The following is a 17090-nucleotide window of genomic DNA, read 5'->3' as shown; positions in this document are numbered from 1 at the left end:
ACATCACTCACAGAGAGTTGTGGGGTTCCACGTTTTTGTCTGTCCAGCATCCCATCCTTTCACTCTCACTCTCATTTCATAAAAATCCTGCACAGCCAATGTAATTCTGGCGAGGCTGACTCTGCTCCTCCCCACTGGGAGGGCTTATGACCCAGACCTAACCAATCAGAGTCAGCCATCTATCTGTTAACTGATTCGTTCAAAGTTAGGCACATGTGACTCAAGTCAAGCCAATCAGCTCCATCTCTTAGACTTTGGACAGTTATTGGGAAAGTGTCCTTTTGTCATTTTTCTGGGATCAAGCACAGTGAAGACTTGGAGCTTGCAGGGCCCATCAACCATTTGGAGAGAGAACTTGTCTGAGAACTCAGGAATAGAGCCAAAGACAGAGGGTGGACACTCAATGACATGGCTTAAACTCTTGGATCCAGCCATGCCTGAAGCTCTCTCCTTGGGCTTTTTGCTTTCATGAGTCAATTAAGTTTTTTTTTTTTCCTTAAGCTGGCTTGAGTGGGTTCTTTATCATTTTCCTCTAAAAGTCCTGGTCGTAGCACCCAGGGTAGATGGCTGGGGCAGGCTAAGAGAGGAGAATCCAGGTTGGGTAAGGAATTCAACACATTTCATGTGAGAAATGACTGAGGAAATTGGGCATATGTAACTTCAGAGTCACTTCTGTGGGACATGAGTGTTGTCTTTAGATGTTTGAAGGGCTGTCTTGTGAAAGGTGTGGATTTCTTCAGTGTTCCTACCCTCACCCCAACCCCATGTGTTAGGAGACCAAACAGCAGAAATTGCAGGGATAGATTTTGGGTTTGCCTGAAGAATTGGCCTCAAGTTGGAATGTAAGGTAGTGAGACCCCCATCATGGGACGCATGTCACAGGAGGCTGCCCAACCACTTGGCATATAGATGTTTAGGAAAGGGATTGCAAGTGGCCCTTCTTGACCATGCATTCTTCTCTCTCACGGCCCCCTTCTCTGGTCTGTTTGCTCCCAGGAAAAGTGACAAGTGCATTAGCTTAGGCCTGGGCAGTGCCCATTTGGGATGGGGTCAGCTCCATGGGATGGGGACTGAGTGTGGCAGTAGGATGGTTCATAAGGAAAACGGGGATGTTTTTACTGTTGAAGAAAAAACATGCATTTTAACACTTGTTAAAGAAGAGAAAGGCGGACTTCATTCAGGGGGCTGACTGTTGTTACAGGTGGAGGGACCACTACAGGGGTTTTGCAGTAGGGGGGAGAGGTCAGGCTCCACTCTGAATACAACAAGAAAAAGTGGGAATTTATAGTCAGGAAGCAATATGAGGATCAGTGAATGGGAAGTTACCATGAGGAAAGGGGCAGTGGGGAGGGGGGGTTCTGGCTAAACTGACCTAACACGATTCTTGCTGGAGGCAGGCCAGGAATCAGACATCACCTGGGGCATGGTGACAGACGAGGAGCCCGATGAGATATCGAAGGTGATCAGATATGGAGTATGAGGGACTCTGGCTAAACTGATTTAGCAGGATCCTTGTTAAAAGTGCATTCTGCAGAGATGAACACAGAAGTCCAGAAGTTAAAACCTAGTTGCAAAAGAGCTCAGAAGAGCCTGTTTAGGGTCTCGTCAAGGAGAGAATCTTTGCTATTCCTGAAAAAGGGATGGGATGCAAAAGAGACAAAAACGCTTGATGTGTATGGCTTCTGTATGTGCAGCTGTACCACACACATACAAGTGGCAGTCTATTTATCCTGCTGTTCCACACTGGGACTTCTTCCTGACTAGTTGCACATACACCTTCCCCTCCCCTCAGCATCACTTATATTTAGAAATTTGAGTGAGAAGGGAAGGAGAGAAATTGTCCAGTGAGGCTAAGGGAATATGAGGTCAAAAGGAAGCTTTCAGTTGGTGACAGTGATCTGGACATTGCAAAGTGCTGAACAGTCTGTCAGTCATGTGTTCAACAAACATTGATTGAAAGATCTTTTCTGTTGCTCCAGAAACAATGTTGGGTGATGATTCTTAAGTGGCACCTGAGGGGCCATTGAGCCATTGCCTCCACAGTTTTTTGCAAAATTCAGTCTCCCACTGCCTTCTTTGTTCACACATCTGTTGCTGGGAGGGCCTGAGGTATTATATACCTTCTTTGTGTCATAAGATGTGTGGGCTTGGTGACAGCTCTTTTGGGGGATATTTGTGCTTGCTTTTGAGTTTGTGGCTATGGAGATGGTTGCTAGATGTCCATTTTCTTGGGTGTCTCTTGTTTAGAAGAAGTATTTAATTTGTTGTGTTGAACTGAGTTTTTGCTTCTCGAAAAATCTCGAGGAGGTAATGCAGAGTTTTTGAAAGCATTGCTTGTGGACTGTGTAGATGTTATATCCATGTCCTCATCCCCTATCCTTTCTTCACCTCATTACATCGTGGTGTCCTCCCATAACCGGAGCATGGCGCCCCACGCCTAGGTCCTTAGTAACCTTCTGGTGGCCAAATGCAGTGACCGTTTCTTTGTCTTCATTGCACGTCCCCTCCCTCTAGCATTTGTCAGTGACTGCTACTTACTGAGAAGATAGTTTTCCCTTCCCTCTGCTGCTGCACTGCAGAGCTCACCAAGTTCCCCTTTTATGTCTCTCATCTCTTGTTCTCATTTCCTTCTGCTGGTTCTCCTTCTTCCCTCCCCTCTAATAAGTGTGGGAGTTTCCTGGGCTCCACCCTTGGCCCTGGTTTTCCTTCTCCAGGACATTCATTGAGCACCAACTGTATCCAAGCCCTTTGCAGTGTGCTGAGTTGGCCCTTTCCCGACACTGGTGTACTCGCAGTCCAGGCTGGGGCGGGGTTGGGTAGGGGTGAGGTGCCTTCTCCACTGCACGTCAGCTGATATCACTTTCTCTCCCCTTCACCTTTCATAGCTTTTGCCCATAAGGTCCAAATGCTTAGAGATGACATGAGCTGCCCTTCAGAATGGGATGCTTACCAGCTAACCCCACCAATGCACAGCCCCCAAACATGATTCTGACCTCATGGGTACTAAATTCCAGGCGCTGTGGGTGCTTTGCATGTATTAACTCATCTAGTTTTTATTATCCATAAGGGGTATATGTGTAACGAGTACAATGGCACCAAAGTAGGAGTCATCCCCATTTTACTGGTGAGGAATATGATAGTTTCCTTGGAGTATCAGAAGTCACTTGCTTGATAGACTCACAGATACAGAGAGCATACTAGTGGTTACCAGTGGGGAGAGGGAAATGGGAGGGGCAATATAGGGGAAAAAAAGGGGTTATTATGGGATTATATGAAATCATGCATTTGAAACTGTTGAAAATTGTAAAGCGCTATAGAACTTAAAGAATTTTCCACTCAATTAAAAAATTTTTTTGAAAGTTACTTGCTTGAGATGGCACAGTAAGTAGAAAAACTGGACTTTGAACCCAGATCTGTATCTGAGACTCCCAGCCTTTCCCCTGCACTGCACTGTGCTGCCCTGCCCTCCTCCTTCCTTGTGACCAGTGCACAGTATTCCCTCTTTTGGCCCTGTCCTTGTCCATTTTGCTTTCCTGGAGGACTCCTATACATCTGTCAAGGCCCAGTGCAAAAATCTCCTCCACTCAGATGCCCTCCTTGCTTTTGTGATGCTGCCTACATTGTGCGGAGGTTACGTGTGTGTCTATGTCTTCAATTCCACTGTGAGATCCTGGAAAGAGGCACATTGTCTCTCCAGTGGTGATGTCCTCAGTGGAGCACCCCCACCCTTCTTGGGTAGCTGGTCCCTATCTCTTTTCCCCAGTGGATGTGTCACTTCCTTGTGTGGGCCCAAGTCATGTCCTGTAGCACTTACCAGCTCCCCAAGTGACATCCACACGAGTGTTCATGTAACAGTTGTCTGACTCTCCTGCTGGAATCTGAGCTCCTAGGGACAGCATCCTGGTCTGTTAGGTTTTCTTGCTCTACTGTCAGCACCTAGAACAGCACCTGGCATTCTCCCCAGATGTATGTAGAAATGATGAATGAACAGGCCCCCGAGATATCTGAGAGCTGAGCTCACCCCGGAAGGTCTGCTGTCCCCTCTGCCAGCGTAACAGCCCATTGACCCGTATGAATGGTCTGCAAGCGCCGAGGCCCCTTGCCTGATGCCCCTGCCTCCAGTGGCTTCTGGCCCAGGTCCCTGCCCTGGAGCCCCTGCATGGCTGCACTCCTCACTGATTTGACTTGATTTTCAGATTCTGCTCAGTGGCCTCAGCAGGGGCAGGTGCCCAGAGGCCAGCATGTGACGGCAGGGCTGTTACCTACACATTTTCTGTCTTATTTCATTAGTGCACTTGAAATTAACATGCCTTGCATCCTGTTTTAGTTCTGGACTTAGTTTACAGTCATCCAGCTCTTTTTCCCTCATGCACTTTTTCTTATTTTATCTTCTGTGTATTTGTGTCAGCTTTCATGCAAATAATAAGTAATAATAAAACTTAAAAAAATGACAGTGAACACTCTACCCTTATTGTGCCCGGAATTGTGCTGAGGTCATTATATGAGCTTCCTGTGGCTGCTGTAACAAATAATCACAAACTCAGTCGCTTAAATTAACACAGTTGTGTCATCCGATAGTTCCGGAGGGCAGAAGTTCAAAATAACTTCCCTGGGCTAAAATCAAGGTGTGGGGAGGGCTGTGTTCCTTCCGGAGGCTTGAAAGGAGGATCCATTTTCTTGCCTTTCTCATCTTTTAGAGGCGCCTGCATCCCTTGGCTCGTGGCCCATTCCTCCAGCTTCAAGGTGGCAGTGGCTGGTTGAGTCCTCATGCTGCCATCTCTCTGCCCTCCTCTCTTTCCCATTTGAGGACACGTGATGGCACTGGGCCCACCCAGATCGTCCGGGATAATCTCCCCAAGCTGAGACCCTTAATTTAATCACACGGGCAAAGCCACTTCTGTCATGTTGAATCACATAGTCACGGGGTCTGGAGATTAGGATGTGGACCTCTTTGGGAGCCATTGTTTTGCCAACTAGAGTCATCTAGTTCTGATTTCATTTCATTGACACTGTGACTGAATGTGGTGACCCAGTTGTCATTCCTGTTTCACAGGCAGGAAAATCGAGGCTCAGAGCCACAAAGGCACCGGCCCACAGTTGTGCAGGGGCTGAGCTGTGCTCCTTACCCAGTGCCTGCACTCTTGGCCACCACTCTTGACACCCTGCTGCTGCCCAATACTTGCAACTGAAATTCTTTTGAAACAAGGAGGAAGGACCACAGGCGAGCTCTTTTCTTTTCTTCTTTCCTCTTTTTCTCCCCCAGTTTTATTGAGAAATAATTGACATACATCACTGTCTAAGTTTAAGGTGTGCAGCACAATATTTTGGTTTATATATGGTGAAACAATGACCGTAGTAGGTTTAGTGAACATCTATCATCTGATATCGATACAATAAAAAGAAAAGGAAAAAAAATTCTCCTTGTGGTGAGAGCTCTTAGGATCTACGCTCTTAATACGTTGCTGTAAGCTCTTTTCTTGGATGCTCGGGGCAGACCTGAGGCCCGTGCCTCCGGCTGGTGGCAAATCTGTGGGAATGGGCAGCTCAGAGGTACTTTTTCTGCCTTGGTTGAAGTGGAAAACCTGCGATGGTCTCTGGGGAGCAACCCTCCATAATTCAAACGCCTCCATTCTTCCCGGGGAAGAATTCTGACTCCGATGCTTTTGACTGAAAGGATGTCCCTTGGAGGTTGGAGGTCGTCTGATCTGACCCGGAAGTAGTTTTCCTCCCTCTTTTGGCTCCCATCTACCCTGCCTCTAGAATGCAGTATACTGTTGGTGGTTCACAAATAAAGGAACGGGTGGGCCAGGGGCCCCTCTGGGTCATGCTGGGGCTTCTGGGGAGGGGTGAGGAGAGCCAGGCTTTGTGCCACCCCTGTGTTCCCCCCCACCGCGCCTGTCCAGTGAAGGCCTGTGTTCACTCTGGTGAGCTCTGGCAGCCCGGACTGGGATGCCACTTACTCTGTTCTGTTTTTTGCAACATGTAAACTAAAAAAAATTTTTTTTTTAATTTGAAGTATATATAGTTGATTTACAATGTTAGTTTCAGGTGTACAGCAAAGTGATTCAGTTATACATATACATACATGTATATATATTTCCAGATACTTTTCCATTATAGCTTATTACAAGAAGTTGAATATAGTTTACTGTGCTATACAGGAGGTCCTCACTGTTTACCTATTTTATTTATAGTAATGTGTGTCTGTTAACCCCAAATTTCTAATTTATCCCTCCCCTCCCCCGCTCTGTTCTTGCTTTGGCAAAACCTACTGCTGTGTATCCGAGTTGGTGAAAGTCACTTATTCTCTTCTTTGGCGCTTTGTAATTACTCATTCATCCAACAACTAGAAATCGAGGACCTACTACATGCCAGGCACTCTGGATCTTGGGAAGGTTGAATGATCTAGATTACAGAGCTGACTTTCCACTGGGAGTGCAGAGACAGATAAAAGGTAAGCTAGCAGTTCAGATCCTTTCAGAATAGATGAAGACCAAGAAAATAAAATGAAGCAATGGGCCAGAGACGGACTGGAGGGAGGCCATTGTTAGCCAGGTGGGTCAGGTGAGTCTTAAAGAGGAGGTGACACTGAGGCCAGACCTGGACGAATAGCAGTTGGGCATGTGGATGTCTGGGTGAGGAGTGGGCCAGCTAAAAGGGAGGTCCTCAAACCATATACTTGGCAATGGTCTAGCTTCCAGAGCATGTAAAGAACTCTTACAACTCAACAGTAACAGGACAACTAAAAGTGGGCAAGGGATTTGAATGAAAAAAGAAGACATACAAATGGTCAATAAACACATGAACAGATGCTCAACACTATTAGTCATTAGGGAAAGGCAGATCAAACCACAATGAGCTAGCACTTCACACCCACTAGGAGGTTATAATATCAGGTGTGGGGAGGATGTGGAGAGTCAGTACCCTCAGGCCGGGCTGGTGGGAGAGGAAATCCGTGCAGCCACTGTGGGAAACGGTTTGGCAGTTCCTGAAAGGTTAAGCCTAGCGACCCTATGCCTTAATATCTACCCAAGAGAAAGGAAAACCCACAAATACTGGTACATGAATATTCACAGCAGCATTATTCACAATAATAGCTGAAAAGTGGAAACCACCCAGATGTCCATCAGTTGATGAGTGGATTAGGTAAAACGTGGTCTGCCCATCAGTGAAATATCATTCAGCCATAAAAAGGAGTGACACACTGACATGCGCTAAAACAGGGATGAACCTTGAAAACATGATGCTGAGGGAAAGGAGCCAGTCGTGAAAGGCCACATATTGTGCAATTCCACGTATTTCAGGTTTCCAGAATGAGAAGATCCATGGAGATAGACAGCAGATTTGTGGTCGCCAGGAGTAGGGACTGGGCAGTGAGGAGTGACTGTTCATGTGCCCGGGGTCTCTTTTTGGGGTGATGAACATATCCTAAAATAGACAGTGGTGATGGTTGTACAACCTTGTGGATGTACTAAAATCTAGTCAATTGTACACTTATAAGGGTGAATTCTACAGTACATAAATGATATCCTAAAGAACAAAAGGGATGAGAGAGAGGGCAGAAACTGAGCCAGGTGGTGGCCCCGCCTGTGCAGGAGTGTGGGGTATGTGGTGAGGACTCTGATTTTGCTTGAACAGCATGCATTTCATTCCCACGACCTTTGTCCCACGACCTCCTAGAATTTTGCCATATGCCTTTCTGTGGTTAATTCGCAGGTCAGCATTTTTGGCTCTGCCACTTTTCTCTCCAGTACAGACCTGCCTTTCTCTGGGGTGACGGTCCAAGCCCCAGGGCCCAGACGCACTCAGCCCCACCTGCATGCTCCAGTGTGGACTTGATTTTGCAAGTTCTCCTCTCCTGCCACCTCTGTGTGCTCTGTCCTAATTATCTATGTCCTTGTCAGCATCACTGTCCGGTGTCTTTTGTGCCACTGGCTCTGTGCCAGGCCCAGTTCTGAGCCTTTATCCACAATTCTGATGAGGATTTATAGCCAGACCTGGCATCGGACCCCCACCCCCAGACCCACAGCTTGGTTTTCACCTTCCAATCCAGGGCCCGTACAGAGCTGGTGTTTAGGAAATGATTCTTTGCCTGCAGCCCTTGCATAAGAAATGGGTACTTAAAGGAAAGTGGACAGTCTGTCTTGGATATTCATGTGGGTTAAGTAAATGAATCAATAAAAGAGTGACACGAGTTGGCTGTAAATGTGCGGGTGTACTCGAGGGCAGCGGGTGTCAACAGCCATGGGGATGAAAACCACATGGGTGTCTGTCCCCGCCACCCCAGGGCTCTGAGGCAGGCACAGAGAAGCCACCTCCTGCCTTAGCCCAGAGCACTGGGGATCCAAGGCGGGATGCCGCTGGGCCCTGGTCATGCAATGGAAAGAGGCAGAGCTCGGACTCGAACCCGGGTCTCCTTGCTCTCTTAGGTTGTTGAGGGCTAGAGTTTGCTTTGCTTCTCCGGGACACCGTGCTTGGTGATGTGAGCACGGGAGGGAGAGACCCCCCAGGTCATGCAGGCATTGCTAATCCTGGCAATATTGTGCTGTTGGGCTTCCCTAACTATGCACTTTTTTTTTTAACCATTCTTTAAAAACTGAAGTATAGTTAATTTACAATGTTGTGTTGGTTTCGGATATATGGCAAAGTGATTCAGCTATATATACATACTTTTTCAGATTCTTTTCCATTATAGGTTATTATAAGATATTAAATATAGTTCCTTGTGCTATACAGTAGGTCCTTGTTGTTTATTTTATATATAGCAGTATGTATATGTTAATCCCAAACTCCTAATTTATCTTTCCCAGCCCACTCCCTTTCCCCTTTGGTAACCATAAGTTTGTTTTCTACTTCTGTGAGTCTATTTCTCTTTTGTAAATAATTTCACTTGTATCTCTTTTTTTGAGATTCCACATATAAGTGATATTATATGATATTTGTCTTTGTCTCATTTACTTCACTTAATATGATCATCTCTAGGTCCACCCATGTTGCTGCAAATAGCATTATTTCATTCTTTTTCATGGCGGATTAATATCCCACTGTATAAATATACCACATCTCCTTTATCCATTCATCTGTTGATGGACATTTAGGTTGCTTCCATGTCTTGGCTATTGTATATAGTGCTTCTATGAACATTGGGGTGCATGTATCTTTTCCAATTAGAGTTTTCTCCAGATATATGCCCAGGAGTGGGATTGCTGGATCATATGGTAAGTCTATTTCTAGTTTTTAAAGGAACTTCCATACTGTTCTCCATAGTGGCTGTGCCAAATTACATTCCTACCAACAGTGTAGAAGGGTTCCCTTTTCTCCACAGCCTCTCCAGCATTTATTATTTGTAGACTTCTGCATGATGGCCACTCTGACAGGTGTGAGGTGATACTTCATTGTGGTTTTGATTTTCGTTTTTCTAACAATTAGCAATATTGAGCATCTTTTCATGTGCCTGTTGGCCATCTGGGTGTCCTCTTTGGAAAAATGTCTATGTAGGTCTTCCGACCATTTTATGATTGGGTTATTTGTTTTTTTGATATTCAGTTACATGAACTGTTTGTATATTTTGGAAATTAATCCCTTGTTAGTAGCATTGTTTGCAAATATTTTCTCCTAGTCCATAGGTTGTCTTTCATTTTGCTTATGGTCCATGCAATTTTATTTAAAGGACAAATTTGTCCAGGCCAGTCAATTGCTATCTGTCTGTTCCTATCTGATCATTTCTGCTGGTCTATTCATTTTACTCTCTGGAGGTAGAAACCACACCTTTAAAATCTGGGGAGAGAATTGGTTTTATTCTTAAATAAATAGCAGCCCCCACTGAAGTGACACAACTGAGGATGAGGCACTGAAATGCTTCTAAGCAGCTAGAGATGGGCTCAGGCTCCTTTTTTTTTTTTTTTTAATTGAAGTATAGTCAGTTACAATGTGTCAGTCAGGTTCCTTATTTATTCAAGAAAGATTTATTGAGCGTGAACAGTGTGTCAGGCATCATTTTGGGCGCTTGAGACGTCATAGGGAAAAAGGTTCCTGTCCTCCTGGTGCAGGGATGATCAGGCTGTCGGAGCCTTGAGGGATGTCATTCTGAGCCTTTAAACTCTTGTTTTACACAGAGTAATAATAAGCTAATTGTATGCCCCTCTAGCCTGTGGCAAGTCAGAGATAGAGAGGGCCTGGTAGAGGAAAGCATTTTGAATTTGCCTGTAGAAGCTGTTGCTTTTGTCTGTAGAGTTCTGTCAGAATCTATCCCTCAGGTTATTAACTATAGGCCCCCTCCTTCCATGTTACCCTGTTAGGTGGATGAACTCTAGATCATCCTTCAAGACCCAGATCAAACATCACCTCCTCTGTGAAGCCTGCCCTAATCACCACCCCCCAGGCAGAGTTCATTTCTTTCTTTCATGTTCCCTTATGTATTGTGATACCTCATGGCTATGGTACCAACTTCATTGTATTCACACACTTGTGTTTGTTTTTGTTTTTTTTGCCCTGCTTTGAGACTGTGTCTTATTCAGCAAATTCATGAACTGCAACAAATGTTTGTCAAATAATTAAGTAACAGCAGTGGAAGAAAGAGCAAAGTTATAAAAAGTGGATACCAGAATGCCAAGCAGTGTACACCAAGGGCATCTAGGGCTCAGGTAATCAGAATACTTCAGTGTCCCCAGAGTGTCTCACTGTCGATGCTGCAGTGAAGGCCTCAACCTCTAGGAACTGGTTGTAACCATCCTTCTCTAAGTCAGAAGGTGGAGTCTGGTATAACACACTGACTTCCATTTAAGGAAGTAAAAGTAATCGTTAAAGAAAGGATCTGGTGCTTTGTCACTGGGGGAAAACTTTCACTATATTGATAATCTGGGTCTCCAGATCAGCCCATTCCCTGAAGTAATCATCTTTCTTTACCTCAGGCTATCCTGCACTCCATTTTCTCTTGTTCTCTGTCAGACTAGGGAAGCTGGGTCATTCTGTGTTTAATGAAAATTCAGGGAGGAAGGAGTCATCTGGGAGGTCTCCTGCTTTGAGGAAGTGGTGGGACAAAGAAGTAGTCTGGATAGACAGTGTGATCTCACATACAGTGACTCGGTTCACATCCATGTGTACACATGGGCTGTAGATGACATAAGGATATAAAATCTCTCTTCTTCCGCTACGAGGAATAAAGAATGTCTGCTGGTTTTATTCCTAGGATAATGAGTTTTCTTTATTTATTCATTTATTTATTTTTATTTTTATTTTTTTCTGGGAGGAAGCTAATTAAGTTTATGTATGTATTTATTTATTTATTTTAATGGAGGGACTGGGGATTGAACCTAGGACCTCATGCATGCTAAGTACACACTCTAGCACTGAGCTATGCCCTTCCCTCACTTACACATTTATTTTTTTAAATTGAAGTATAGTTACAATTGTGTTAGTTTCAGATGTACAGCAAAATGATTCATTTATACATACATATATATGTATTCTTTTTCAGATTCTTTTCCATTGCAGGTTATTACGAGATATTACCACTGGATATAGTTCCCTGTGCTATACAGTAGGTTCTTGTTGTTTATCTATTTTATATATAGTAGTGTGTGTCTGTTAATTACAAACTACTAATTTATTCCTCCTCCCGAAAGTTCTCTTTATTTTTTATACTTTTAAATATTTTGTGTAAATTTTTGAGTGGGACAGGAAGATTTTTTTGTTTCACTAATCAGAACAACAAGAAAAGTCACTTTGAAGAAGAGGGAGAGAGTGACATGGGGCCTTTCAACAATGATAGCCCTCCCTTCAAGGGAAGGACTGGCTCCTTTAAGCCTCAGACCTCAGTCACCTCTGGCCCCCACAAGCCCTCATCCTCTGTGTCTGAGAGAGAGGACATTTTCCGCTTCCCTGGTCCTCATCTGTCGCTGCCTGGGCTCCCCCATCCGCAGCCCGCTGGAAGTGAGTGAGGCTGTGACTACTGTCCTGCTGTCCCCCTGCCCAAGCGACAGGATGTTTGAATTCTTTCCCATTTCCTTTCATGCCCCCTCCAGGGAGCTCACTTGGTGGAGGCTGACAGCTCAGCTTTTTGGTGTGTGGGTTGTTTTCTTCCTTACTGAACCTTGTTTGCTTAACTTCTCAGGGTGTCTATATAAGGTAAGGTCAGCTGCAGGGGAGCTGCAATCCTGCCCTGTCGTGCTCTGGGGCAATTTCCTGCTGTCTCCTTCCTCGTTTCTTTTGTCTTGCTCTAAAGTTCAGTGTTGGGTGGAAATTATAAAATGATTACTTCTCTCCCTTTTTTTTCTCTCTGTTGGTCAGCAGATATGTATTGGGCACCTCCTGTGTGCCTGGCACTGTGGTTGGTGCTGGGAAAATGGCAAGATCTGGACAGATCTCAGCTAAAAGATCAAAAAGACAGGTACCCAGACCTCCTGTAGAACACAGGGAACTATATTCAATTTCCTGTAATAAGCTATAATGGAAAAGGTTCTTGAAAAAAGATATATCAGTATGTATATATACAACTGAATTGCTTTGCAGTACACCTGAAACTAACATTGTAAATCATCTATACTTCTATGAAAAATAAAATTAAGAGAAAAAAGGACATGCACCCAAAGGTTTAATTAGGTGTTATTAGGGAGTTTACTTAGGTTTATTTTGGTGATGGACGCCCGCCCTCTTATATTTCGCTTGTTTGCACTTCTAATTATTCTACACACAGTATGTGTTCTGTGTGTAATGAAAAAAATTGTTCAAACCATTTGTGAAAGTGTGAGAAAGCCTCACACTGCTTGGCCCATGACAGATCCTCAGTCTCCTCTGGGTTTTGTCCTCCATCCAGTGCCAGCTTTGGGAAAGGGCAGAGGGGAAGACCAGGGTCTTTTAGGGGGCAAAGGCAAGGGTCCTCGATCAGTGTGGATCCTGTGTCGGGGTCACTGTGGTGAGAATACTGAAAGGAACCAGTCAGAATCTGCCCCTTGGTGATTCTGAGCCTCAGGAGACTTCAAGTCTGGGTGGGAGGGGTGGAGGAGGGCAGGAAGTCCTTGAGAATTTGGTGGGGATTATGTGCTGTTCATAGTTTTTGGGAAAATTATTAGAGCAGCTCATCTTGGTGGCCTTGGTGATTCCAGAGGAATCTGACTCCCCCGTTTTTCTTCATCCCTATTCCCTTGCCCTTGGGGTCATCTCCCAGTCCTTGTGTCATTCTGTTTCTTCCTCCACATCCACTCCCCTACTCTCCCTCCTTACCTCTCTCTGTTTCCCTAAGTTGCTCTCTCCTTTCCAGCCCTAGACAGAGAGCTGGAGGAGGGAAGAGAGGGGCGGTAAAGGCAGTGGATAGGAGCAAGAGAGGAACTGCAAGGATGAGGAGGGGATAGAGGAGGGCCTGGGGAGGAAGGGGCTGCAGAGGAGAAAACACCTGGTGAACAGAGCTGGCATTTTTGAGCACTAGCTGTGAACTTTACATGCAATGACTACACTGCAAATTAACTTCCTAAGTAGATAAAGGCGAGGAGCCTTGAAGAGAAGAACAGGACTTTGAGCCATGTGGTGTCTCTGGGTCCAGGTGGATCCTTAAGGCTGTGGGATTGGTGGGTCCAGGAGCTGTTAGACACTGATAATCAGTCATTGGCCTGTGATGAGGCTTCACAGACCAACCGAAGGGCCAAGTTCTTTTGAGAGTGGACTTATATTAACGCCCTATGAGGACCAACTTTTCATGAACAAGACTCTCATTGGGCGGGAAGGGGAGGGTTTCCACAGCCCTGAACTGGGAGCACCTAGCACCTAACGTGTAGTCAACCTCAACACTGAGCCCATAGCGGGGGCCAGAAGGAGTGAGCAGTGGTGTTGACCATCCTCGGAGACGGGGTTCCTAACCTCTGTCATTGGTTGATGGCTCCCCCGAGAGGGGGCTCTGTGGTTTTGTGATGCATTTGGGACTCTTTGTTAATGATGGCTTATGTCAACAGAGGGAACAGAAAAACTCCCTGTTATCCAGCAGCTCTTTTTCTAAACACAGCTCTCCTCTGTGTGACTAGGGGAGAGTCTCTGGGGGGACAATCCCGGTGGTCTTCGGCAGTGAGATGCTTAGGAACCACACTTAGATGCTTCAAATTCTGTAAATTTCAATGTTGAGGAAACAGACCATACCGGAAGCTCCTTTAGGCGATCACTTCCTTAAAATAAAACGGTGGGGATGGGGAAGTGGGGGTGGGGCTGAACTCTGGGCGCTTAGCCCACAAGACCTTTTGTCTCGCCCACTTTCCTGGCTGCCAGGGAGCAGGTCCTCTGAGCTGAAAGCCCCATCCTCACCTCTTCTCACCGCTTCCTCTAGGTTAGTGGTTCTTAGGTTTTGGAGGCATCAGAATCCCCCCCAACCCCTCCGGCCCCCGCCCAAGGCTCATTCAGACTGACTTCCCACACCCCATTTTCCAGAGTTTCTGAATTCACAGTTCAGTGAGTTCCTGGGCAATACTGTTGCTGCTGGTCCAAGGACCATACTTTGACAACTGCTGCTATAGACATAACCAGTTTTCAGTGGGCAGGGAACCAGATGTCTGGCTCCAGATCACTTCACCTCTCTGAGCCTCAGTTTCTCTATCTGTAAAATGGGGTTGTGAGCCGTGCTGACCCGACACAGAGGTCAGACTGAGCAAATGGGCAGATTGTAAGTTCTTAGAATGGCGCCTAGCATGTGAGAAGTGCTCAATGAACAGCCTGTTGTCTTCAGGGCCCTCGCTGGTCTTCTCTGTGCCCACCCCAGTGCTTAGCCCTGGGCTTAGCACAGAATAGTTCCTCAAGAAATACTCATGGGACCAGCAACTACATGACTGTGTGCACCTAGGAGCGCCCCTACTTTGAGACCCCTGGGAGTGAGCATGGTTTGGAGGGTACAGGAAGGCAGCAGAGAGGCTGGCAGGAAAGACCTCTGAGGGTCGTTTCACCACATGGCTGGGAGAGGAGAACAGTAACCATCCCCATCAGCCAAGCCTTATATGTCTCTTTTTTCCCCCGTTTAATTCTCACAGCCTCCTTATGAGGTAGGTATTTGACCCGTTTTGCTAATGAGGGAACTGAGGCTTAGAGACATCTGGGAATTTGGTCTCGCCACAGAGCTGGTACAAAGTGGTGATGAGTATCTAACGGATTCCAGGACTTGGACTCCACCTAGACGCTGTAGACGGGGGTGTCAGGGTGAACTGTAAAGGGAGCAGCAGGTGTAGGTAGCTGTGCTGAGGGCTCTCACAGAGGGAGCTCAGGGTGTCTGTCCCCTGGTGTGAGTTCTGGGCCCGGCTCCTTTCACTGGCCCGTTGGGGACCAAGTGGCACCACGAGGGTGACAGTAACCTCAAGTACTAACTTTCTTCTGGCCAGTTTTGCCACCATAGTGTGTGTGCCCCCACATGTACATTCACACACATGCAAGAACATGCACACACATGCACCCGCAGTACCAGTCACCCCCACATACTCATATACATGCATATGATGGGGTTTAGCTCTGCCTTTCAGGTGATACACTCTGTGGACATCTGCGTTCCATCTGCCTCGTTTGTTCAGAGGAGGGAAATTAACCTCAACCAGCGACTCAACTAGAACTTCCTCCTGCACTGACCAGTTGGAGGTCAAATGAGTTGAGAACCTGCTTCAGGATGAGCGGTAGAGAGGTCTGTGTGGGCAGCTGTGAAAATGTTACTCAGACGAATACGTTTTTCATCTCAGACCTTCAGCTGACTTTTTGATGTCTTGCCAAATCCTGAGTGGCAAACATTTGTAACCATAACATGACTTGTGGATTTTCAAAAACGTCAGCAATCTTCCTGGCTGGACCATCGTCAGATAAGCATGAAACAGCCACCCAGGAAGGTAGTCCCTTCTGCCCTGATAATTTAAATGCAGTTCTGGAAGGTCTTAAAAGCCAAGTTGCCCGCATCCTTGAGGGTGGAGGAGAGACTTATGGTGCATTGTCTTTACCAGGTCCTGGGCTGGTACTTGAAACGCATGGTTTGTAACTTTCCCACATGGAGGCTCTGGCCAGCGATGGGGCAGTTGGGATCCAACTGTGGTCATGGGAACCCAAACATCCAGGCTGACCAATGAGGAAAAGGGAAATAGAGTGGTTGCCGTGGAAACAGACCAGGGGTTCTTTCCCTTGTATTGTCTCACATTAGCAAGTTGGGAGGCATCTGATGTGTGGCCTGCCTCCCGCTCCGGGTCAAGGCTGCAATTTAATTAAACACTTTGGAGCTGGTTCTCCTGTTCCTCCAACAACACTACTCAAAACAGTGCGCTGGCTTCCCAAACACAGCCGTGAGTGCCGGGAAATGCTAGGGAACAAAAAGGCTTCTCCCCCACACTCTCTGTCTGCACCAGCCATGCATGGCTGCATGAATTTCACTTCCTCAGCCCTACCAGGCACATTTCCTGTGCGCACTCCCCACCTGCAGCTCCGCCCTGTGGCTCAGGCTCCAGGGAGAAGTTTCTATCATGTCAGGCCAGGCGGATATCAAAGCGTCCTACTTAACCTTCATGGTCGACAAATGAGGGAGGTGTAAAATCACCTCAATTTGGAAAAATCCCAACTATCCATCAGTGGTTGAATGGATGAACAGAACAGAATGTGGTCTATCCATACAATGGAATATTATTCAACCCTAAAAGGAATGAAGTACTGATCATGCTACAATGTGGATGGACCTTGAAAATATGCTGAGTGCAAGAAACCAGACACAAAAGACCATATAGTGTAGGATTCTGTCTGTGAGAAATGTCCGGAACAGGCAAATCCAGAGACAGAAGGCAGATTAGTGGTTGCTTAGGGCTGGAGGGAGCAGGGGTGAAGAGGGACTGCTTGTGGGGGAAGGGATTGTTTCTGGGGTGGTGCAGATGTTCTGGAATTAGAGGTGATGATTGCACAACATTATGAATACACTAAATGCTGCTAAATTGTATGCTTTGAAGCAGTTAAGATGGTGAATTTTATGTTGGTTGTGTGACTTTTAGCTCAATAAATTTAAAAAAGGACAAAACTATCTCCCCATTTACAGATAAGGCCGCTGAGGCTGAGATGTTTGCGGATTAAGTCAGATTCCCCGGGGAGTAGGAGATGGAGCTGAC

At 46.1% G+C, this 17090-nt stretch overlaps 1 protein-coding gene across 2 annotated transcripts in view; it reads left to right on the top strand.

Annotated features, from left to right (window-relative positions):
• Positions 1 to 17090, top strand: part of COTL1 (coactosin like F-actin binding protein 1) — a 39343-nt gene that overhangs the window by 6925 nt on the left and 15328 nt on the right. Inside the window, exon 1 of one of the 2 annotated variants that reach the window (XM_072967844.1) lies at positions 16136 to 16283. The exons of the other annotated variant lie outside the window; for it this stretch is intronic. Coding sequence (XP_072823945.1) covers positions 16163 to 16283 — 121 coding nt within the window. The 5' untranslated portion in view covers positions 16136 to 16162. Of the gene's footprint in view, positions 1 to 16135; positions 16284 to 17090 lie in introns of those variants that run through there. 2 annotated transcript variants of the gene reach the window in all.

The sequence above is a fragment of the Vicugna pacos genome, chromosome 9 (assembly GCF_048564905.1).
Source record: "Vicugna pacos chromosome 9, VicPac4, whole genome shotgun sequence".
NCBI lineage: Eukaryota > Metazoa > Chordata > Mammalia > Artiodactyla > Camelidae > Vicugna > Vicugna pacos.
The sequence above is the reverse complement of the archived record's forward strand: the minus strand, read 5'-3'. Positions and strand labels throughout refer to the sequence as shown.